The following is a 26,183-nucleotide window of genomic DNA, read 5'->3' as shown; positions in this document are numbered from 1 at the left end:
GGTTTAAAGACTGGGTTTAAAGTTTTGAGAATATGGGTGAAGGTTTCAAGAAATGTGTTTTAGCAATTGTGAAATACTGTATAAGGACATATTTTTTTAAGGAGATATAAAATCAAATAATCTTGTGAACAATAGAATTCCTGTAAAGATATACGTTTGGCTCCTTCTCCATTCACTAACATGGAACTGGGTGAACCCCAACCCCAGAGTTGTGAAGTAAACATGATCACCACTAAGGCATTGTGTTCCCCATAAAGAAATGACCATTTAATCTGACATAACAATACAGGTTTTCTACTTGATTAAGTGTAATTACAAATGGAAACAATTCTTCAATCAGATTTATTGCTTATGTTCTTGACAGACATCAACTATTATTAAACATTCACCTCATGACTGCATTAATAAAACCGGCAGGTATAAAGCCTCGAAGTTAACAAAAGATATAACAGCTTCTCTTTAGGCAAATATTGGAATTGTCTTATATTAATCTAAAACAGCGAAACTATTTTGCAGTTCATATATTATTATTACAACCCTGGTTACATGATGGTAAATGACAAGACAGGAATTGATTTGGTTCATAAACATAATAAAGATTTCCTATTGACTAGTCAGTAAATGTAACAAAGTAGAAGTAAAGAAATATTTTATACATATTTAGGAAAGCATATTTACAGATAAAAATGAGTCGACATTCAGGGGATTGCTATGATGTTAAGAGCACCGTGCTTAGATAATGGCTCCAGTAAAAAAAATATATATATACATATAGACGGGTGAAAAGGTTCAATGAAAAAAAAAACTAAGTAAAGTGTCTTAGTAAGGTGTTCATCACGGTCCACCAGGATATCTTTGGCATAGCTTCTGGAAATTTGGTGTTTAAAGGAATGAACATCATTCTCCTATAAAAAGTTTGGTTAATTAGTATCTGGATGACGATGACGGTGGAGGAGAGTGCAGTCTAACCTGTCAGTCCAAAATCTCCCGCAGGAAAGCATATGAATTATAGTTTCATAATCAGTAATTCATTCAGGGAGCATTTGTCACCCGTTTATAAATATATCTAATTATACGATAAAGAAATAATTCTGCCAAAAATGTACAGATACATTAAACATTACTCTTATCAGAAGTGCTTCAAATTTCACATCTACTATTTTTTTTATATCCCTTTAAAAGATATTAAAAAAAAAGAATTAAACTTTTTTTCTTACTAAATGTGATGTAACAGGATGACACTTATATATTTAAAGATTTGAATTTAGATGAATAGATGAATTGAAACATATCATGTATCATATATCATATCAGATCATATCATATATATGCTCAGCATATTATTTATGGCAAAACCAACTCTAAGATAAAACGATAAAAAGATAAAAAACAATACATTTATAACAAGGAAACCTCATGTGCAAGCTGTAGAATTTATAAAACTGATGTAAAATAGCACTAGAAAAATATTTAAAAAGTTATAGACATATCTATATCAGTAAGACTTTAGGTAGAAATACGAAGCAGAAGAAGTCGAGAACTCCAGTTGATGTTAGAGTCTGAATGTAGTGCAAGACACGCTAATCTCTGTTAGATATGAAACCGTCGTTCTGCTCATCTGTAAACCGCTACCAAGTTTTTGCTTACAGCTTCATAGCCAAAGGCACAAGATATCAAAATATAGTTTGCTAGAGAAAAAGAAACTCAGCTCTGTATTTTTCAGCCCCTATAGACACTCACACATTAGAAGAAAATGTACAGATGTTGTAAAAATATCTAATTACATCTTGTCAATAAAAATCCAATTTTGAGTGAAACTATATACAAGACAATATAATTCACTGGCAGGAAGTGCACACTGTGCATTAAAGGAATCTCTGTGAGAACATTGCATTTAGTTGCAATTGGAAAAAAAGTGAAGCTTTTATCATAATGAAGATTTGATAGAAAAACTGGTAACATTTAACAAAAGTAAGAACTGTGTCTTTCTAAATTAAGCAGTCTTTCTATACACAGTCTTTCTAAATTAAGCAGTTGTTCCAGATGAACTAAACTGAGAGTTTACCAAAGTGAGCTATGAACTATGAAATAACAAGAATAAAAATACACTGAACTTTTTTTTATCCAAAATTGTTTAAGGCTATGGGAGCATAAGATACTGAAAACTGACAAATCAGGTTAATCCTGGCTGTATTTCATGAGCAGTCACTGCTGGACTTTGAAACTACAAGGCCTTTAGGAATGAACACACTGATGCTAAAAAAAAAAAAAAAAAAAAAAAGCTGGTTTCAAAGATATTTGTTTGCCTGGGCTATAAAGCATAATCTACTTGGTGTCAGAATGTTCTGAGGTCAAAAATATTTCGAAAAATAGAAATAATCCAAGTGAGTGCTGGTGACAGTGTCTGCAAACTGCAAACAGATCCAGGGAGAAGAAGGCACTACTGCAAGTCCCACACACTTCCTGCGGCATCCTTTTCCTTATGTCTGTGCTCGGCCGTGCACGCCTGTCAGATCCTTCCTTATGATCTCATTAACTGAGGAAGAGAAAAAGACGAGAGGGTCATTATGAATATGAAGAGTAACTGCATTACTTTCAGAACAAATGCAAGTCAATGCTCAAGAGACCCGTGCTAGTTAATTAACCCATGCGAGTTCAATCACAAACCCTCTACCATTAAAAATTCTGTATACTTATTGAGATGTGGGAAAACATTAGTTTTGGATAAAAAAATATAATTTTTTTTATCCAAAACTAATGTTTTCCCACATCTCAATGTTTCTATTTAAAACTGCGAATCATTTAACTGCACTGACAAGAACTGGCCACAAGAGAGAGCACACTATTTGACTTTTACTTTGCCTTACTGTAGTTCATTCAGCAAAGCTCCGTTTCCACTTGTTCCACTAACCTCACTAAAAGGGAGGGCATACATGGAAACTTTTACAGCTCCTGCATGCTAAGAATAGCAGTAAGGTGTATGAGGTGCTTTGCATAATCCTGACACAGGAGAAGGGGGACAACTGACTTTTATGATCCAGCACAACTGCCATGAGTGCAAAGTTGCATGTGTGAAATTTGGGAATTAAGTCTGTGACCTGAATTTTCACACTGAATTCAAAACATTTTATCGGATTGGAAAATTGTCGGGGAAGAAGGAGGACTCTTATATGGCCGAGAGCATAAGAAATGGGATTAGGTATGCTCTTATCCTGCTGTGCTTAAAATTTAAAAATAATAATTGTGAAAACCTACAAACAGGGAATCTATACAGTACAGCAAAAGTATGTTGAATCTATGAAGTCCAGAGGGTCTGTGTTATGACACCTATAAATAAAATCCTGTGGACTCTAAGGGCAGTTTTAACAATTTAATAAATAATAAACAATTTGATTGTTACATTGTTTACATTTTCCTTTACGGTCCACCCACAGAAACTATTTTTATTAAAATATTATTTATAGGTGCCATAATATAATTTCCACCATTACAGACACTCTGGACATGCTTGGACATGCTTCTGAAGAATGACAGTTCCATTACTTCTGTTGTATACTTGTGAATCACGTTCTGCCTCCACGTACAGTATGCTACATGCATTGCGTAATGAATAACCCCCTAAAAAAGTTCATGTCCAAGCCTCACCCTTGTTCCAGCTCTCCTACATACTGCATAGTTGTAGCTAAGAACTGCTTCTGTAATTATAGCAACTATGATCGCCACACTTGATTTTAACTGTGGAAGAGTAATAAATGATCATTTTAATACCTGTTTTCATACAGAAGAGGATTAATTACAAAACCAGCATCCAGATATCTATAAAGTTGCTTTATGATAGTAAATATAGTTAAAAGCAAAAACTACATAAAATGAAGCAAAATTGAATTATTTGAAAAAATACAACTAGCATCGATGTCTTCCACTTTGACTAAGCATTTAGTGCACCACATGCACCAACATTTATCCCTACTGATAATGTCTCAGAATGTGAATATGAGCAACACATAAATACTGAGGGAAAAAACCGAATGCTGAATGTATCACATAAAGAAATAACTCATCTGGCTTGTATTTTCTATTTGTCTAAAACGTAAAAGCTAAATATGAGCCTCATTGTATCCTTCCACTCTTCACACCATGTTTGGTGGCAATACTTATGTTGCAACCACCTGAAACTGCAGCAAAATGCTAAAGCCTGTGTTATTATCAGTGACGGTCACAACCCACACTAGTAATAGGCTTCAGGCATCACTTCCCTTTTTACAGTGTAAGAAAATAAACTGTTGTGTTGTCATGTATGTTGTGAAACTTGTATGAGGCCTTTATGCAAGACAGACTGTTGCGTTGGTTTAATTATTGATGGTGATTTGAATATTTTATAGAAGGCAAACAAGTGGAGTCTGTGCATGGATAAGCTACAGTACATATGTTTTGACATTTATTTGCTCAGTATTTATGATGCTTGCAAATCAAATGTTTACCACACTACTCGATAGCTGTCAGCCAATCAAGAAGAGATGAGTGAATGCGAAAGTCCCTTCTGACAAACCTAGTGCCTTGTGGTGAGAATCTACCAGGTGATCATCATAGTAAACCGTTTTCCCTTTTTTAACACCGACCTGATGGTCATATTCATGTCAAAATAATTAGACAAGGGAAAAGGAACTGCTGTAAATTGTGCTGTTACAGTGTGCACTCTGGGGGAAGGGGTGGTCTAAACATGTGTATTGTATATGTCTATAAAACGGGACGAAATTGGACTTGTCACTGGGGTAGAACTCTAATCTATGGTACCTTTAATATATAACCTTTACCTTTAAACATGCATGGAGTCTTTAAACACATTTACTGTGCATTATACATAATTAGATTTTTTTTGTAAAGTTACAAAAAATTAGAGTAAAATTAGAGTAAATTTTAAAGATACAGTACACATTTCTTTCATAGACACTTGCTTTGGATCATCCTAGGGACATGAAATGTTTCGTTTAGTACCCTTCTTTTCTAAGAGTGTAGATTTAAACTGTTTCTAACTTTCAAAAGGTTTTCAAAAGGACACTTTATAAGGTTTTGCTTGTAAAAAAAACAAATCCTGGTTCTTGATGATTGAGCTATCAAGCTAATTTATACTTTCAGATTTGTCCACATTGTTCATTTTTATATTGATGTAAAACAATTCTCATATATCCAGTGGCATAACATCTGGAGAGGGTTGTGGGAGCTCAGTGGTTAAGACATTGCACTGGTTGGAAGTTTGTGAGATCTGTGCTGCTTCTGAACCACTGAGCAAACCCTTAACCTTGGGCTGCTCAGCTGATATAAATTGCTCTGTATGAAGCTGTCTGCCAAATGTTTTAAATGTATATGTACAAAGGTTTGGGGACACATGACCAACACATCCATACTGCATCTTATTCTGTATTTAGTTTCACTTTTGCTTTAAGAGTAACCTCTTCGCTTTGAGGATTTGCCATTCAACCACAAGAGTTTTAGTGAGTTAAGGCACTAACCTTAACTTTACACTTTAAATGTTTGTAGGTGGAACCAATACCTTGACACCTCTGCAGCAGATGGGGGCCTTTTTTCAATTCTTAACCTTAACTTTAAACCTAAACTAATCTCTTATCATCAATGAAGAGTAAAGATGATAAAAGGCTATATAAGTATTATATGAGCGTTCTGAAGGACCGTTTTGTTCTAAAGTAAAGGTGGAGTACAAAATGGATCAATGCACAGTTTATGTAGAAAAACGAGGAGGTGGGGGGGGGGGGGGGCGTCTACATGTACCTTGATGTCTAAAAGGAAAAAAACGAACGAGGCATGACCTGTTTGAAATAGTCTAGTAGAGAGAGAAGTTGCTTGTGCGTGAGTGTAAGGTGGGGAAGCTAAACATCAACAGAAAATAAAGCCACAGAGAAGTTACAGTGATAAACAGGAAGAAACTAAACCACTAAAGTCTGGTCAGTAGACAATGTTTCTCAAAAAAAAAAAAAACACCTGTCCTAGAGACCGAAATACAGAAATTAAGACAGCAAAGATACAGACTGGGAAATACTTTTTTCACCTTGACCCTTAGCCACCTTGACCATATCCTGTTCAACAATGATGTCACACAATATAAGGAAAGTTTAACAGGGTTTTAGCCTTGTCACTACAGAATAATTTCATTATTTTAGCAAATATATTTCATTATTTTAATAATTTCATTATTTTAGCAAATATATAGTTTATAGATATAGTATATAGTGATGTTTATTACGCCCATTACACTATACTAATCAGGTCAACAACCTGATCAAAATGTGACTTTCACTTTCTGAGGAAATCTTACTTAGCAAAATTCCGACATTTTTAGGCAGACTGACCGCTTTCACCACTGTGCTGGTTAAACTGGCTCCTTACTCACCATGATCTCTAATCCGCAGAACAAAAACAATATAAAATATTGTTGAAGGCAAATTTTCATCATTTTATGGCTCGCTGACATTCCCTGACTGCCCATATACTGTACAATAAAGTATCTTGTGTATCTATGCTGATGTCTGTGTTATTTGTTTACCTCATAATGTAAAAATCTTCTTTTTATTCCTTGAGATAATAAACGTACTCAAAATGGGAGAACTCTGGACATTTAAACTGAATATCAGAGTCTTTTGTATGTAGATAAACAAATCATATGATTGCTCTCTAAATGCTTTCTAATTGAAAAACCACTTGGTGTCAACCACTTGAAAAAAAAAACTCTATTTCCTCAGATCCAAACATCTTTTAAAAAATATGTTTTTTTATCAAGAGACTTTTCTTTACTTGAATTATTATTATGTACAAGCCTAAACCCAGTTTGTGAAGGATCCTGATGACCCGCAACTAATGTGCACCCCTTACGTGGTCTATCTAAATAACCCAATTCTCAATCTGGAATAACTTTACCTCTCTTTTGCTTTAGGGTTAGATTTCTGTCTTGAAAGCCTTATAAACTTGAGGGAAGAAAAAGAGCAAGGCCTATTCATTTCCCTCAGTAATCACAGACATTCATTAAGAAACATGTACATTCTGGAAAGCTAAAATGACCTAAGTGCATAATACATAAATTTCATAATCTTTATATATATATTATATATAGCCAATTTTACATGAAATGGTTTGCAATAGCAAGGTAGGCTGGATATCTTAGTAAATCTCATGAGATGTGCTTCATTGCTCAAAATGAAACATGAATCCTCACAGTTTCTGCAGAAAGTTTCATATGAGAAACAACCACAAAAGCCCTTATACCCCTTAGCAAAGCTTCTAACAAGATGAAAGACCTGGTTGACTCATATGAAAAGTGAGTTTGTGTGAAGGCTTTGGAGGACATCAAAGACATAAATGTTTGTACTGTAGGTGGAACCAATACCTTTACACCTCTGCAGCAGATGGGGGACTTTTTTCAATTCTCATCCTGCCTGTCACTTGAGAAAGACCTTCCCCATATAGAAACTGCTATGCCGTGTACAGGACAATGTAATGGTGAAAGCCTATTTTGAAAATATTCACCCTCTACAGACCCCTGTTACCCCCAAACAGTGGCTCATGACATGTCCAGAAAAAAAATTATAATTCAAAAAGTGTTCTTTTGGACATGAAAGCATGGTGACTAATAGCACAGTGTTACTGCCAGCATTAAACAATAAAAACAGCTCAACTTTGGGGTGTTCCTCTCATAGTAACTGGCCATGAATATGGCAACAAGAACTCTGTTGCTGTTCACTAAGGGAAATACTATTTGGCCATCCAGTTCCAAATTCTCTCTGTAGTCTGTAGTTCTTTTTCCTCTTCGACTTCATATTTTCCATCTGTGCCTTTTCCTGTAGAGTTTGAAACAATCACTATCTTACTGAGTTTGCTGGCTTTATGGAAGAGCGCAGCAGCTGCAAATAGGAATTCTGCATGCCACATTGGATGGAGCACGTTCAGTGGAAAAAAATCTTTTCGTGGGTTCTCCCTGCAGAACTGAGACCTAGGGGAAACCCTGGCCAAGTATAACAAACAAAGAGGCTTTCCTCAGCTCGGCCAGGCAGCCAATTCCACTGCCTCGACAATGGTTGCCATAGAACTTGTTTAGCACATCATAACAGCATCAACATATCCAAGAAATCCTCATCTGTTGTTTTATTTATTTATTTGATTTGATTTGATTTCTGTCCAAGGTTAAAAAGCCCCCATTACTTGGTCTAAAGCACTCGTTTGATGGCCTATAAAACAGTTATTATTCAACTGAACTCTCACAATGAAAAGAAGAACATTCATGGAGAGCAAGTGATATGTATATATACATTGAATGTAGCATATTAATTATGAATAATCTGTGACCAGATTACTATCAGGGCCTATATCAAGCATATTATGCTAAATCACACAGAACACCTGATTCGATACTCATGCTTCCTGCTGTTGTTTCCATAGCAGAAATGGTTGACGACATCTTTATGTCACCGGTGAATAACACAGAATGACCCTTTATTAGACTCCTTATTAGGCAACTTATTAGTACACTAATTTAGTACACAAATAAAAAACACTATTTATTTGACATGAGCTACTAAAGTAGTAACTAAGTAGACTCACCATCATCCAGGTAGGCTTGATCCAGGTTCTCCTGCTTGACAGTGACTCGTCCAGGAAGAGAGGTTCTCTGCTCCTCAGCAGAGGAACACCTTTGTGGATGGACTTGCCCAGGAGGGGACCTATCCTTTGGAAGCCTGTTTGTGTAGGGCTGTTGATGAATGACAGTGGAGTAATGCTGAGTTTGGGGGGCTTGTTGTGAAGCAGGAGAACGTGAAACCACTGCTGTCTGAGTTCCTTGTGGGCTGTAGCCCTCACAATAGAGGTTCTGATGTTCCTGGGCTGGTGGAGTTATATTTTCTCCCCCTCTTAACAACTGATGGTTGGTCGGGGAAAACTGGATGACAGGAGGCTGACCAATCAAGTGAGAGGACTTGGATGCAGAACCAGTATGGACCAGGACAGAGCGATGGGCTTCTGGCACCATGACTCCGGTTTGGATGTATAAGCTGGACCCTAGGTTCTTCTCAGCACGGGGATACACAATGTGCTGCTGCAAGCAGGGGTCTGAAGGAGAGATTCCTGAATGATTCTGGTGACAGGAAGCCATGATGGGAATTAAACCATTATCCGAGGTGGGGACTGAACGGGGGTTGTGATGGTAAAAGGAGTGCGGTGAAACTCCCAAGGTCTGGGACATCATATATCCAATGTGTCCAGATTCATATTCATCCAATGGTTCTGTTTTGATGGAAGAAACTGTGGAAGATACTACAAAAAAATTTGGTACTTAATTGATGTCCTGTAATAGATACATAAGGTACACTACATGTAATCTGCACTAAACATTGTGTAGCACATAGATTTAGTAAATACACCAGACTTCAGATTTGACGCAGTTGTGAGGGATTATAAAAAAGCTTGACTTGAGCAGAATACCTGGCAGAGGTGTATATGTGAAGTGCTGAGGCTGACTGCGTTTTCGTTTCCCATTGATCACATAGAAGTTCACCTTAACGGGATGGCAGATAGTTGGGTCTCTATAAGGAGGCACTTCAATAAACAGCATGCTCTGAAAAAGAGATAAGAGGGGGTTTTTTTTTGCATCAGTGATTCATGTATATCTGGTCTTCAAATGACTGTAGACAGTCTTCATTGATTTTGGCAAGGTTATGAGTTAAGTGTCTTTGAGGCAGAAGCAGGAATGTCAAATATTGTAAAAATCTGGAAGTGAAATAAATAGTCTGTAGCCTTGTAGCCTATTGTCTAGACATTTGTGTAACCAACTTTGTCAATGTCTAGTTTTACTTTTATTTGTAACTGCTGAGAATTATCACTACGATTCTTAGTCCAGATTAACTCAAGCACTCTTGTGGGGTTTTTTTTTATTTTATATGACGTGACGTGACGTGACATACAGCTAAATATGGTGACATATACTCAGAATTCGTTCTCTACATTTAACCCATCCAAAGTGCACACACACAGCAGTGAACACACACACACCGTGAACACACACACGGAGCAGTGGGCAGCCATTTATGCTGCGGTGTGCGGGGAGTAGTGTGTGTGTGTGGGGGGGGGGGGTCGTTGCCTTGCTCTAGGGCACCTCAGTCGTGGTATTGCCGGACCAAAACTCGAACCCACAACCTTAGGGTTAGGAGTCAAACTCTCTAACCATTAGGCCAAGACTTCCCCATAATAATCAAATATCAAGCAAAATATTAACTAAGGGACAAACATCAGCCAGTTATGTGGTGTCATGTTGGTAAAGACATTTGTCTTTACTGTACTTACTGTCTGGCTTTTGTCTTTATCAACTGTGGCTTCCAACTCCCAAATTTGCTGTCCATCTATAAATGGAATAAAGAGAGCAATAAAGAGAAAGGAAACAAGAGATTGATTAAGACTCATATTGTAAGATCAATCCACCTAAACTGTCGTTTTCATGGTGATGATGGAGAGCTAGCAAATTAAACCCAAACCATGCCATCAATATCACCCCACAACTTAACAGGCTCACTGCCTTTTCCGTTAATTTGTCACCTGTTGTAAATAAACTTGGCATGGAAATCTGTTTAGTTATTTATTTAAATAAGTTTTAGGTGATATATCGGTACAGTATGGGTATATTACAGGCTAACAGGATTGTTCACATATAAATTGTTCATTGTAGCAAGTGTGTCAACTCATAATTTTTGTTATGACAGGTGAATGTAAGTAATGTTTTTTTCTCATTTGTCTGTCAGTACCATAGCTTACAGTGTCACCTGACTCCTATGCTCAATACAATAGAAATGGTAGAGAGAGATCCTATCTCTAAACTCAACCGCTTCCTGTAACATGTCTGTTTAGTCTGTGAATTTTAATGGAATTCCTCAGTGAGTTGGATATTAAATGCAAAGGTGACTTTTGAACTTTTATACAAATGTCCATAAACTAAATATACTGGCAATTATACTTCATAATTCTATATGCCATTTCTCAAAGCGTTGAGCTTATGAAATTACCAAATACAACATTCCAATAGGATTATTCCTCAAACAGTAATAATTTTTACTTTTTTTTTTCAGCAATTCTGGGAAATCCCTTCTATGGTTGAAAATGAGACACATATGGCTCAAATGAGTCACAAGGAGATGGGGGGGATTCCAGAGATGTTGCCAGGTTAAATCAGCTTCTCAAGGTTTTATGATTAACTTGCTCCATTTCACGACAGGTGGCGACCGCAGTTTTCTTAGTTTTCTTAGTGTTTTTGTTTGTTTGCAGTTTGTTCCAAAGCCCCTTCTACAGGAGCTCTTTTTTCCTCTAATATAATGCAGCATGGATATTGTTTTAGGGGAAGGAAGCCCAGCTTTGGCGTAGTTGCTGGCTCACTGAGTACTGCAACATCAGTCATAGCCAAAAAGAAAATGCTTGCCAAAGACAGCTGTCTTCCATTCAGGGGGATTTCAGAGTAACACAGTTCCAGATTATTTTGTCATCCAGAGAAACCCTCCAAAACAAAGGCAATCCCTCCTTGAGCTTTTTTACTTTCTACAGAATTAGCTGTCACAGTACAGTAAAATCATGCTGGACGGAACCCCAGAAAAATGCTAAATTTGCTAAATACGAGTGAGTGAGTGAGTGAGCATACAGGAGAGTGAAAGAGTTCATGTTGAAGCAGACCCCAGAGGGTTCATGTCTAAATGTCTCAAAGCTGCCCTTGTGTTGAACAGACAGCCTCTGGATTCTCTGAGTCACAGCTATTCACCGGCAGTCTAAGCACCTTACCATAGACCTGTATCCTCAAACACCTCAGAGAACCATAAACAAAATCTAGTCATAAGCCAGACAACAAACAGAAACTAGACGACGCACCTTGGATACGCAAGACAGCGAATGTATGATTTTTTAAAAAAGAAAACAAACAACAAACTATGAGTAATGCAGGCAAAAATATACCAGGCATGTTTGCTGTAGAACTTCATCATTAGCCCTCAATAGGACCTTTAGTGTTTGGTATAATGCAATACATGACCTGTTATGGCCATCTTTCTAAACAGAGCTGCCAATAACACCCTGTATTCCAACTCAGATGAAGGGCAAAGCAGCATTTAATAATCTATCTGTTTCTCACAGCCAAAGCATGTCATGCATGATGGACCAAATGTGTGCACAATAACAGTTGCACCTGCAGATAACAAGCACCATCACTCATGACCACCTACTCAAAATATAAAAATACTTCGTAAACCTATTATTTAGTTAGGTGGCCACTTAATAAGCTATTGATTGGTTGATCGATTGATTGATTGATTGCCTGCTGTGCATTCATTATAGTTTGCTAAGACTTTTGGGTTTGAGCACAAGACCGCACTGTATCAGGAATCTAAATGTCATGCAAATGTGAGCAAGGAAGATTAGAAAAGGTCATGATTCAAATGTCAATTCTGCACACTGGTGTTAGAAACTTAGCTTGAGGCCAAGCTACTAAACTGTTAGGGTTAGCCAAAAACTGATGAGTGAATAACACTAAGTATGTATTATTAATCGGTTTAATAACAGTCATGTTTAATGCCATTAATAATATAAAATGAAGTTTTTGTTCATGTGCCAAAAAATGTAAATGCTACATTTTCCCTTACAGATGATTTGTGATGTAACTAACTCCTTATAATGTATATAGCTACATGTAAATCTCACTAAACAACCAGGTGACAAATTGAAGGCAAAAAAATGACTAAATGATCTTAGGGTCTCAGGAACAAAAGGGAAAAAGAATATTTGTTAGCACTCAAGTGGTCCCAAATCATACTTAACACAGTAAACTGAGTTTTTTTATTTATTTATTTGATTTTTTTCACCTATTTGTATCTATTTGTACAATGTTCTGTTCCATGGAGCAGGGATTTCCCAAGGAAACTTACTAAATGTTCTTAGTTTAAATGCTAATGGATTGCATCATTTTGTTTTAACAATGTCATTCTAAAAGACTTCTAAAAGACCATAGCCTCTAGTGTGCAGGATGCTACTCACCAGGGGTCTTCTCGGTAAACATAACTTTAGAGTCAGCACTGAAATTCTGCCCAGTCAGGATCATTTGCTGACCTCCGAGCACTGAACAGCTGTCCATGTCCTGCTTCTCCACCATGGGCAGCTCGTGTGCAGATCTTTGAGCTGTAAGGAGGTACAGATTTAGATGATTCAATGAATAATGTTCTCGTTTATCTGTTTAATGTTTTAAAGCAGAAACATTTGGATTTTTTAGTATGTTCTGAACCACAAGATGAGTGTAAACTGACTCAGTTCAAAGAAAAACAGTTTGTATAAACCAGCATTGGCTGAGTAATGATAGTCAATTCTGTACATATATTCTGACTGTGTGATTTGTTACCACTGAATTTTGACAAAGGTTTTAAGGAGAAATCTCATGATAAAGCATCTTGGTACAAGTGAGAAGCTTTAGAGAAATATATGTAGTTACAAAAGTCCACTGATGGCTCCTGTTAAGACTTAAATAATGGCTAACAATAAAAATCAGAAGTAAACAATTTGTCTGCACTATGGCAACTATAACGCATCAATCACTTTGCTACTGCCAGTGTGTCATGACTCTGCAGTGTTTGCTTGCCATCACGTTAAAGGATGCCAAATCGGTTCCTCATAGCTGTGACAACTTGCTCTTATTTGTTCAGCAAAAAAAAGCAAAGCTGGTAACTGCTGAAGCTATGCAACCATGAAACAGCTTCTCCTAGCTTATCATCTCACAAGTCCGATTCAATATCCGTTGAAGCAAATTCAACCAAATAGCAGTGACCTTTGGACAGATGTGTCAGGCACACTATGATCTGAGTCAGTCATGTGAATAATACTTAGGAAACAGGGCTCCTAAATAAGGCAGTGACGGCTGGCCTGCATGGGAGGACTGAGCAAACAGCAGATTGCATTATCTGGGTGATGTCCTATTCATGAGGCTTGGGTTTTGCATCCTCTTTCTGTGCACAGTCAATGTCCCTCTCTCTTCCTCTATTTTTGTTCTGGTAGTGAGTGTAATCAGAGGACAACAAACAATTTTTTCCCCCAAATGTTGTGCGTGAGTTGCATCCATGAGATTTTGTTTTTCTGTACACTTTACATGAAATCCAAGAAAAACACTGAACCCCTAACCAATGAGGAAATAAGCTAGCCATATCCTGTCTTTTCCTCATTTGACACAGGATACTGAAAATGACAGAATAACACATTTAATGGGTATATATAACAGAATCCACAAAAATCTAGGAGAGCAAAGTCAATATTTTCCTGAATCTGAGCTTTCCATGCTAATACTTTTTACAGCAGGTTAATCTAAGCACAGAAGCCCAGTGTATGAACAGGAACACCACTAGTTATGTTGTAAACATTATGCACTACATCTCAGCGAATGCGAACACGAATATGAAAAGGAAGCTGAATTATTTTCCAATCAAAAGCCATTTTTACTCACAACACTCAATGGGATGAGATGCCACTTGGAGAGACAGGTATTGACCCCCTGGCTGGGGGATGTGGATGCGGAACACCAGTCGCACACGGGTATTCTTCCGTCCGATATCTGTCTCGCCTTTCCTCAGCTCAATATCGGCGTTCCTGAGCTTCAGAATCCCAGCGCAGTCGATTCTAATACAGAGTCGTCAAGCGTGGTTAATTTTTTTTAGAGTTTTCATTTCCTTTATGAAATGTACTGTTTTGATCAGAGGTCATATTTGTCTTGATACACTGAAAGATGTCTTTATATTTAGCTTGCTGACAAAATGCACAGTGAAAATATTTATTTAAAAGAATTCTTTCTCCCTTTGAAGCAAAAACTGAACCAAACTACACCAGGTTACTTACGTAACCCAGTTCCCTGAGAAGAGAACGAGACACTGCATCAAGGCTGACGCAATGGGAACGCTTCTTATAGCATCAGCTATTGACACAGTGTAGAGTTCCCCCGAAAGGAAAATCTGGGTATTCATTAATATGTTAACTTGGAGTTGGGATTTGAGTATAGAAAATGTCCTATAACTACACTACAATTTTGTAAATCGTTTGATTCTTTACTGTTGGTTATTAAGTTGTTATATTTTGGTGGTAGGTTAAATAACTTTTATATAAACAGTAGGTCTATGTTTTTTACCATCCTGTTAAACTATCTACCTTCACTGGATAGAACATTTATTTGTTTCCTTTATTTGTATGCTAAAAAAAATCCCATTGTATAAAAGAAATGATATTTTCCATATTTTAATTTTGGGGGTTTATTGACAACCATTCTCTCTTTAATTGCTCTCTCTCTCTCTCTCTCTCTCTCTCTCTCTCTCTCTCTCTCCCCCCTCTCTCTGTCTCCCTCTATCTTTCTTTGTGTGTGCGTGTGTGTGTGTGTGTGTGTGTGTGTGTGTGTGTGTGTGTGTGTGTGTGTGTGTGTGTGTGTGTGTGTCTGTGTCTGTGTGTAATCTAACCTAATCTTATCTTTGGATTGATTGATTTTAGGTTTTTGAGAATTATGAAAATCCACCATGCAGTATCAAAGTCAACTCTATTCACATCAAATACACTTCACTTGATTCAGGGTTAAAATAGTTTTCACTTCCAACTCTGCTTGAGACTAAAGCCTAAATTCCACGTACGCATATCTGACTTACATTGCTTTCATGTTGTTCTTTGGCTCTAGAGGGATCTCTAACACTTTTGTGCTATTGATTATCTTCTCATAGCTGGTCGTGGTCACGGTCTTGCCTGTGATGCGGTGCACCTGGTAGAAGGCGTGGGGCTTCAAGATCCGCTCGTCAGCCGTGCCGATAAAGATCTGCAGCCCGAGCGGCTCTTTGCCTCTGTATCCATGTAGCTGGAAAAAAGAAATAAAATACAATTCCTTATTCTCTCTAATTAATTAATATGTCATAAAAGATAATAAAAATGATAAAACATCTGGCCTGATGTGTGGTTTCAGTTCCTTACAACACATCCTTTTACCAATCCTCAACTAAAATCATAGCGCAGCTTAAAGTTAAAAAGTTACAGACTTTCTTCTTAAGCACTATGGACAGTAATGAAGTGAAAAGGAGGATTTCAGCTGCACAGATGATCATACACTATGCACTTTACCCTCCTTCTGAGTGAGCAGTTAGTTGCAGTGCACCGTGCTTGCCGGTGTACTAATTTAGCCCGACGTCTGCACACGTGGTTGAACAGACCCAGTGCTGGAAATTTCTCCTGCAAGCTTGAATGCAAGCCAGCAGAGTCTGTACTGTCTTACAAGCCACAGATGTTTTCTCTTTGCTGTGCCTTAATCTCTAAAAGTCTGCAGGAAATCCACAGGTCACTAGTGAGGGCTCTTTAGGAAAGCTTTCACAACCATTGTTATTATTACTACTATTTTACCTGGAATAACCCACTAACCAGGAGGACATCAGCACTCTTAATATATCTCTACACTCTACATTATAACTTAACTAAATTACTGATGCTAGAATTAGACCAAGACAGACTCAATAGTCTAGTTATATTTAAAGGTGAAATCAGTCTACTTTTAAAGGCACTATACAAAATAAAAGTTTTATTATTATTATTATTATTATTATTATTATTATTATTATTATTATTGTTGTTGTTGTTGTTGTTGTTATTATTATTATTATTATTATTATTATTATTATTATTATTATTATTTAAATCAGGGTATTCTAATCTAATCTTTTCTCTTCATAGAATATTAACACTTTCACTAGAAAATGTTCTTTTATGTATTCTATCCTTAAAGTAAATAAAGGCCCTGTTTAACAGAAGGAAGAAAGGGGGAATTTTCATATGCAAAGCATGGCAGCGCCGTGACAGAGGAAACATCTATGATGGCCACCTCTGTAATAAAAAAAAAAGCTCAGCAGGGCAAAACTAATACAATAGAGTAGCAACATAATATGGAGCAGCAGAAAGAAAATAATACGTATTGCTCAGCTCAGCTTTCATGCAGGAAACATGTTCATTCCCAATAATTTCTTCTGTAAATCGGATGATGTCTTCAGAAATGGTCAAAATACCTTTATAAAGTAGGAATTAAATGACAGGGTCATGACATTTTATTTCTACATCTGGAAGGGTTTTATGCCAATTAATAAATATCTTTAAATAATATTCTTTTTTTTTTTTAATTGGTTATATGTTGAGTTACATTTAATGCCGTGGAACATCAACAAAACTCTAACACTTACTTTAGAGCAGCTGTTACATTCTCAGGAATTTTTCTTTCTCTCTTAAGACAAAAAATGCAGTATGTCACATTACCAAGTAACTTGAATGCCCACTGTTGTAAAGATGCCTGAATGAATAAATAAACTCCTAACAGAAACCTCCTTACTTTCCTTAATAAATAAATAAAACATACACGTCTCTGTGTAAGTCTATATAGTACAAGCACATTAATGCAAAGCTTTTAATTGCTAATAAACTCTGTCTGCTGATGGGTTTGTATGATAAACTTAAGATGAAATCTGAGAATCATTCAATCATTGCTATCAGTCTAAAAATCACTAATCACAAGCAACCAGAATCACCACAGCTATATCACTCTCTTTTTCACCCCTATACACATGCAATCATAAATCATACGTCTATACGTCTTCACATCTCACCCTCACACCCAAATCAGGTGGCAAAAAAATAAACTGTGCATTGTGAATACTTTTGTAGCAGTGCTCAAGATATCTCCACTAAATTCAGCGTATGGATGAATATGAATTATTGTCCGGCAGGAAAACAAACATCAGCAGCCCCTTTTTCTTTGAATTTAAACAAAAACTATCAAGCATCCTGATTCATAAAAACTCATGAGATTTTAAGAATAGTTAAAAGACAGACATGTGAATTCTGAGAAGGACACACACACATCCACGTACTGTAACACACACATCCACCCACACACACAGACACACAAACACATACAAACTAGACACGAATTAGATCAGCACTCAACTAAAACCAAGGGACTACATCGGAAGGAAGTGTGCAAAAACCACAAAGCATGAAGAAGCAACTAAAATTATCCAAACCCCAAAAGCACAAATGCACAGTGGCTAAACGGTTTTGCATTTATTCTGTCAGGATTCACACAGACACACATGAGAATTATTATTGACCCTTGATTCAACAGTGTAGTCAGTAAAAAAAAAAAAAAAAAAAAAAAAAAAAAGCAAAGCACGTTATAAGGCTGTCAAGGGAAACAAGGTCATAGAGTAAGACAGGTGAGACGTGACGTGACGTGACGTGACGTGACGTGACGTGACGTGACGTGACGTGACGTGACGTGACGTGACGTGACGTGACGTGAACTCAGATCCACATCATGTCAAAACAAGAACTAGTGTAAACTTTAGGTTTGAATAGAAGTTACAGTAAATGTCATGAAAATGAAATGTCAGTCTATAATCATCTATGAAAGCACAGTGAAAGCACTGCATCTCTATCTTAACTAAGCCATCAAAGAGCTTGGTCACCATGAAGACACGGACAATCAGTAGAACTTTGTATTAGTTTGCAATACCGTCACAATAATATGTTTTTTTATGGTATCGAGATAAACTTATATAACAGTGGATAAAAATAACAGTGAAATCAAACTAATAAAATAGCAAACTACTTTATATAATGCTGAAATCAATCAAAAACAAAGACCCAGTCTCTTCAACGACATCATAAATCTTAATAATAAGGTGTATTTAATAACAGAACACATCTAGAAGTGGCATCAAATGTGTGTGTGTGTGAAAATCTCAGAGATTTCTATGCTGAGAAAATAAAGAGAAACAAGAGGTCCTGATAAAGCTGTGGTTCTAGGAACAATGATTAAAGGTGCAAACAGATTAAAGAATGCAAGATTACCAGGATTAACACACACACACACACACACAAAACCAAAGGGCATCTGTGTCAATATTACTTTTTCATAATACAGTGTTTAACCTGTAAACAGAATATTAAATAAAAATTCACGTACGAGATCATGTTTATTATGTCTAATATTTTGAGCTACTTAAGAATAATACAAGGTATTTAACTAAGATTTTTGAAAAAGTCTGAACGTCTACAAAATCCTGGAAGGACTGATTACACAGCAAATATAGATATCTCAAATTAAATACAACCCTTGCTGCATTACGTAACTAAACTGTGGGTAAAACTCCTCCAATATAAGACCAATATAAGCCTATTTCTAAAAAGAGGAATTAATTTCAGCCTTTAAAATTGTCTTTCCAGATAATGTTGTAGAAATAAACGTTTGAAATGAGGACTCCTGGACCTCTGTTCGGGACATACTCATGTTCTACTTCTGCATAATGCTTCTACAATTGTGACTCTTCTGCTGTTACGGATTCCAGAGAGTTTGCCCCAAAAGCTTTCACTTCCTAAACATATCATGCCCATGGCCAATTGATTCATTGGAATATAGGTAAGAACTGCAGCTATCATCATTATTGCTGACCTCTGCTTGTTCATTCTCATACTGATCATGATTTTAATATCCTTTTAACTCCTCTACTCTACACCTGCTCTATATGGTACTGATTAATAACTGCATATCTGGGCTTAGAAGAGGATGGCTTTACTTTTGAGTCTCAAGGTCTCTTCTTCCTCTGTCTTTCACTTCTCAAAGAAGTCTGATATCTGCAGCAAGCTGTAGGTGTGATTAACATAAGACACCGAAGGTGATGTGTAACCCAAAACCCAACTACCACAAGCAGAGCTCACTGTGACAGACAGAAAGTTTCCATAACTAACGCCATGCCACTCCCACTCTTATTTGTTTGTGTATGTCTTTCTTTGTCAGAGCAGTTTTTTTATTCCATCTGTTGTAGATTGCTTGTTATTTTATTTAATTTTTTTTTTTTGTGACTTTGTTCTTGGGGTTAGAAAGGAGCTTCAATATCTGAGACCACAGTGAACATAAAAAATTGGAAATAAACAGATGGGTTTACAATTCTTTATACAAATATTTATAACATGCCATCACATAAATATGCGGTATACTGAATCTTTGATATTCAAGATTCTTAACTATTTCTAGATCCCTATTTAAATATAAGAATTGTTTGACTGTGTAAAATGCTTTGTACAAAAGGTCAGATTTTCCTCATGCCTATTCTCTACTAGTGAAGCATGTGTTCAGAAGACACGGTGGATTTGATCTAAAAATGGATCATGAGGTATTGCACAAACTTGTAGAGTCCATGCCAGCTTGAGTGTACACTGTCATGACAGAATACTAAGCTCTGAAATTCATGTCAATAATTTAAAGATTCTAGTTTTTACGCATGTTGTCGATAATATAATGAATATTGTTGTGAGATTACTATGCTGTATTATATAATATTATGATAAAGTTAATAAGCTGTTTCATTGATAAATACAGCTTGAAGTATCACACACCTGGACCACTGGATGTCCACCAGTTGGAGCTTTAACAGCCCCCCGGCTGCCCTCGGTCTCATAGTGTGCCCTGTGGTGAGGTTTGGGCTGCACCTCGATGTGCAGCTCATACTGGTCTGTGCGGCTGGGCAAAGGCCACTCCAGAGAAGGCAGAGACGTTATAGGGATGCTGTGGGGGGAAAAAAACACACAGATTTCTTCACCAAAAATCCCCAAAACTTTCAATTCTTTACTGAAATGAGTGTTGGAATGATGCAGATACAGTTACTCAGTATGAAAGTCTTCCAGGAAATGGTATCTACGTGTTACATTTAATGTTAAGTGTTCATTTGGTCTGACTGAATGTGAAGATCTGCCTGTGCTGTATTTTATGCAGTGGGACCTGACTGGAATCTACCTGCAGATCCCAGGCACCAGCTTATTGGGCCAAATTGTTGGAATGACAAAGTATGGCTCTGCTTTGGTCTTAACGTCTTGTTCCACCAGGTAGCTCTCTCCATGGTCGTCTGGGTATATAGTGTAGGCTGGCTGTGTGGTTCTGACAATCTTTGTGGGTACTGACACCGGCCCAAACCCGTTGACAACTTCTTTCACGCTGTTGGAGCCATAATGGGTGCCGGTATGACGATCATCATGGCGGCCATGTGGTGAAGGACTTCGTGATCGAGCAGCAGCCACCAGATTTGGGTTCCTGTACATGTCGTAGGTGCGTTTGCCCTGAGGCGAGGTAGAGCGAGAGCTGGGCCTCGGAGATGAGATTTCCTCAGTCAGGCTAGTGTGAGGTGATGTGCCTGGGCTGGTGCGAGGAGAGCCTGTGTGGATGTTTTGGAAGCGAGGACACAGCTCACCAGCCACAACCTGCCCACTACCTGGGGACACACAGGGTGATGCGAAAGGCGAGTAAGTCTCAGAGTGCCATGAGGTTGAAGAGTTGCTGCTGGCTGGGCTCAGGCACAGAGGCTCACGGTAAATGGCACCATCCAGACCAGGCACAGTGAGTGTAGGCCTGGGGCTGGCATTCACCAGTGGGTCATGGAGTGAGTTGGTCCCATGGCTGTGATGCTCACGTGATGGTGTGATCTCAATCCTGGGGCTCACAGCTTGGGGACCAGATCTTACTTGCTCTACGTAATTTTTAGGCTCCAGGTGCTCATAGCCAGAAAGAGCTTCAGTGCTGCTTTCAGTGTAGGGGGAAGTCTCGCCCAAGGGGTAAGGGTGTGCGTGTATGTGGAGATCGGTGTCATCTGAAAAACAAGAGGACATAGATTAATATGGTCATTAGCAGGTTTGGACAATATGGTAAAAAAAAAAAAATCTGACCTTCCTTTAAATATTTTTACATCTTACACCTTTGTTTCATATTTAGGTTTGAGCTAAATATATCAGAGTTTAACATCTAGAAGTATAAATAACAAATGGCATAGAGAAGCAGGAAAATAAAATGGCACGGAATTTATTTTACCATCTAATCAGCTACTGTTTGATTATTTGAGTATAAACGTGAAATAGTGACATAAAACAATAACACAAAAGAAAACATGCAGACTTATGAGTTATGAATTTTTGGAACTATCGAATTGAGAGTAAAGAGTGAAAGAGCTGATGTTTAAAGCAAGTAGAAAATCGCACTTTTCTTAACTACAATTTTGGAATTGGCTTTTAAAACATAGCACATATAGGGAACAAGAAAATGAGAAATGGCTCTTGGGTATTTCCAAACATTGGTAATATGTCATACATTCATTTAAATGCCATCAATCCTGAATATCAAAAACTATACCCTAAACAGATAAGAAACAACAATAAGTAAAATGCTTACACTTAAAGACATCGCAAAGACAATTTGTTCTGTCTAAAGCACCGTGGCACACTTTGCAGTGCCACTGCACCTCAATTAAATATCAATAACCTATTCCACACACCCCCACACACCCTTCCACAAACCACAGACATAAAAGACTATGTAAAAACAGACCTTTAAGATCTCCAGAAGGAAAGTTGCTGTCAGGTGGCTCATAGTTAAACAGGTAATCAAACTCCAGCTCCTCGGAGTTCACTTGAGTGAGATCTCCAGAGAGCCTTAACTCACTCTCCTTCTCTTCTTGGTAAAAAGAGCTCATCTGCCTTATCTGCAAGTTGTCTCAAAGTCTGAACCATAAAATTACAGAAGAATGGTCTAAGAAACTGAAAAAATGTGGAGTGTAAATGTGGAGATCAGGGAACCAGAAGCGCTCTGTGCGTCAAAGTGATGCAGCCGTGAGACGCAAACACTAACTTCCGCCATCAGTTTCAGAGGATAGAGAGAGTGGGAGTGTCTGTGAGCTTAGAACTGTACAGATAGAAGATATAAACGCCTCCTGTTGATATCTGACGCTTCCTAACAAGCGTTTTAACGGTTTTTGAACGCAGCCTGTGATCCTACATGTTGCTGCCCTCGAGTGTTCAACACAAAACATTGCCAGAAAAAGAGCATGAAACCCATCACCGGTTCATATTCTAACCATGTGGCACTTAACTTTAAAATGTACTATATTATATTGTTAAAAAAACGCACTCTTATGTGCGTTAAACATGATTCTATCTAAGCATCAAATATCATCCATAATAAATCATTTTTCGATTTCCCTGATTTTCCAGTGTTTTGAGGAATTGCAGGATGCCATCATGTATACCAGGTCATAGTGGCATGGGTGTGCCATAGTGTGCCTTAACCCATAACACTTTTTTTTTCCAATAAACAAACACACAAAACGATTATCCCAATAAATTTGGCTATCAAAGTGTCTTTCAATATTTTCTATTGTTGATCCATCCATCAAGACCCACTATATATACACTATATATACTGTATACAAATAAGCAAGTGAGTAGTCTTCATGTCCATGTCTACCTGCACTCATGTCATGTTACTCCTTGAGTATGTCCTTGAGTATGGACCCGCAGCTTCTCCGTCCGGACGGACAGACGTCAGCAAAATGAACTACTTGAAGAAGGAAACCTCATAAGCTTATGGCGAAGCGCCTGGGACAAATGATCCCTGCTTGTGCTTGTTCGTGTAGTTTTATTACGCATCCTCGTGCCAGCGCAACACACGTAAGCAAACGCAAGGTGCGCGGGTGGGCGTCCTGTGCGCTATAAAAGCAACGGGCTTCCCTGACCACCTACTGACACGTAGCACACACCAGACATAAGACATAATAAAGCCCTGCGTGTTCTCTGAAGGCACTTTAATCCAAATGCTTGGCAAGACTAAGGTACAGCTTAGTGAGCCACGTGTGAGGTTAAATAAACCCATTTTCTATATAAGGTGTCAGATCTTTAAATGTTATGCTATAGGAGAATGCTGTTCACACGCGCGATACAACGAATCTTGAATGACTCTGTCGTAGAAGTTACTCTTAACATGCAGGGAAAGGTCTACATAATCCTGCTTGTGTCCTGCGGTCATGCAACTTGTCAGGCATTATATTTTCGTGTTTCAGCTCAGGACACCATATATCAGTTAGCAAATATGAAATAAACAACAACAAATAAAAATCAAATACGTTGATTACCAGTTAATCACAACCCTTCTGCACGCGCCATCCATACCTTGATCCATCGACCTCATGCTGTGGTATTGCGCCAGTCTCCAAGTCTCTTTAAACATTTGGAAGGAAATACAGTTCGTAAAAAAGGTAGAAAACCAAATATATAAAAAAAAAATCGAGAGAAAATATAATCCCTCAGATCAGATGTGTATATAAAAATACTGGAGAACTGCAACTGACTTCTTTCCCTTGTTGCTCTGAGGATTTACTGTGAGCAACGAGAGCGACTTCCTTCTCAGCTCGGGCTGTTTATAATATGGGCCAATGCTGTAAAATAACGGGATTCCCTCAGTGTTTCCTCCTGTTTATGCGCATCTCCATGGAGACCCTGGAGCAGCTCCATGTCGGAGGCAGCAGGGCTTTTCCTGCGAAGCCCACATAGCTCAGGAATCCATGACGTAGGCGGTGCGCCTTCGCCAAAGAAGCCCTCGCTCTTGCGCGCTGCTTGCGCACAAGAAGCTCATTGTAGATCGAGGGGAAATCAGTGAACGCGAGAAAACAGGAGCCATGTTTAAATACATACACACAAAAATGCGAATTAGTCCCAGCTGGGTTTAAATTCGGACGGCGAATTCTAACACAGCCATGTCTTTCATGATCTGGGCGAGAAGAAGGAAAATAGTGTGATTGATTCGGTTACGTTACTGCATTTCGTTCATTTCAAACTTTCCATTCAGGACAGTGTTTCCTAATGGAAAAATTTAGAGATGCAGGAGATGGGGGCAAAGCCGCAGCTGGAAAAAAGGTTATATGATGTCCAAGCTAGGGCTGGAAAAGGTATGGCAGAATTCATGAAATGGTCACCAAATATCAAAGATTTCAAAAGATTTTATACAGAAAACATGGTTTTCAGACATTTACCTTTTCACATTTTATCCAGTAATTAAGACTTGGCTTTGATCTACAGTCCAATGGCAGCTTGAGGCTACTAGGATTTGAAATCCCAATCTTTCAACCAGTGCCTGAGTAACCCAACCACTGCACTGACATTTTACAGATTTACACAAAATTACATAAAGACATGAACTACACTATATTGCCAAAACTCTGTGGACGCCTGACCAATCACGCTCATATACCCTTGCTGTGTACACCATTTTTGGAATGTGGCTGTGGGGATTTGTGCATCTGGGATTGTGCATCATTAGGATCTTGTGTCTCAGTTCATCCCAAAGGTGTTCATTAGGGTTGAGGTCAGCATTTTGTGCAGACCACTTGAGCTCTTCCACTCCAACCTTAGCAAGCTACGTCTTCATGGAACATGTTTGGACCTCATAGTTCCAGTAAAGGAGAATTCTTAATGCTTCAGCATATAAAGACATTCTAGAAAAATGTGTGCTTTAAACTTTGGGGAAGACCCACATATGGGTGTGATATTCAGGATTCCTCACACTTTTACACCATATAGTACACACTCACTCACACAATGTGTAAGGCCAACACACAACCAGCTTTCTTTAAAGAGGTTTGACGTAGTTAGATTCTTTGTTCTTTGAGGTATTAATATAACATTATTAATTATGGTCTTTAAGCTAGAAGGTCTCTGGAAAAAGGTATGGGTCCTGGTCAGGGTCATGGTGGATCCTGTGTCTCAACACATAGGAACACTGGGCATGAGACAAGAATACATCCTGTAAGGGACACCAGCCCATCACACTGATTCTACCACTATATTTTTAGGATGTTGGAGAAACCTTAGGAACATTATGGACACAGGATAGAACAAGTAAATCACAGAGAGAAACCTAAACTAATGATCAAACAAATGAGTCTGGACTGTGCTAAAAGTGTTATTTCTGGTTAAGGATACTGCTAGAGTTATTTGTTCTATTTTATAATATTTCTGATGATGCCATATGTAATCGTATATTTTTAATAAAAAAAAAAGTGATATCTAGACCCCTTGTGGGTTCTTTTGCTTAAAGCTACAGCTTATTAAATTGTTTGCAAAAATCTGATTTGAAACTGATTGAAATTTTGTCAGTTACAACCCAGCGAGTGCCAGATATTGTTCCATGAAATCCACAGATCCACTCCAATTGAAATATTTTATTCACAGAAACAAATTATTTTTGTACTCAAAAAATTACTACTGTATGTACGATTTAAACTTTGTGCTGTTTG

At 37.8% G+C, this 26,183-nt stretch overlaps 1 protein-coding gene across 3 annotated transcripts; it reads right to left on the bottom strand.

Annotated features, from left to right (window-relative positions):
* Positions 1-323: 323 nt before the first annotated feature.
* nfatc2a (nuclear factor of activated T cells 2a) lies at positions 324-24,280 on the bottom strand. 3 transcript variants are annotated; one of them, XM_047807391.1, is made up of 10 exons: positions 24,061-24,280; positions 20,867-21,713; positions 20,470-20,638; positions 15,693-15,895; positions 14,513-14,685; positions 13,063-13,203; positions 10,342-10,397; positions 9,484-9,616; positions 8,608-9,315; positions 324-2,536 (listed from the first exon to the last, which is right to left on the bottom strand). In XM_047807391.1, exons 1-10 carry the CDS (start codon positions 24,116-24,118, stop codon positions 2,481-2,483), a joined length of 2,544 nt encoding a protein of 847 aa, XP_047663347.1. In that variant the 5' UTR covers positions 24,119-24,280; the 3' UTR covers positions 324-2,480. The 3 variants fall into 3 exon arrangements, with proteins under 3 accessions (XP_047663347.1, XP_047663346.1, XP_027001053.2); XM_047807390.1 differs by lacking the exon at positions 24,061-24,280 and adding an exon at positions 22,445-22,756; XM_027145252.2 differs by lacking the exon at positions 24,061-24,280 and adding an exon at positions 22,445-22,756 and having other exon boundaries at positions 8,608-9,303.
* Positions 24,281-26,183: the final 1,903 nt, after the last annotated feature.

Source organism: Tachysurus fulvidraco, chromosome 23, assembly GCF_022655615.1.
Source record: "Tachysurus fulvidraco isolate hzauxx_2018 chromosome 23, HZAU_PFXX_2.0, whole genome shotgun sequence".
Lineage (NCBI taxonomy): Eukaryota > Metazoa > Chordata > Actinopteri > Siluriformes > Bagridae > Tachysurus > Tachysurus fulvidraco.
This window is presented reverse-complemented; position numbering and strand designations above follow the sequence as displayed.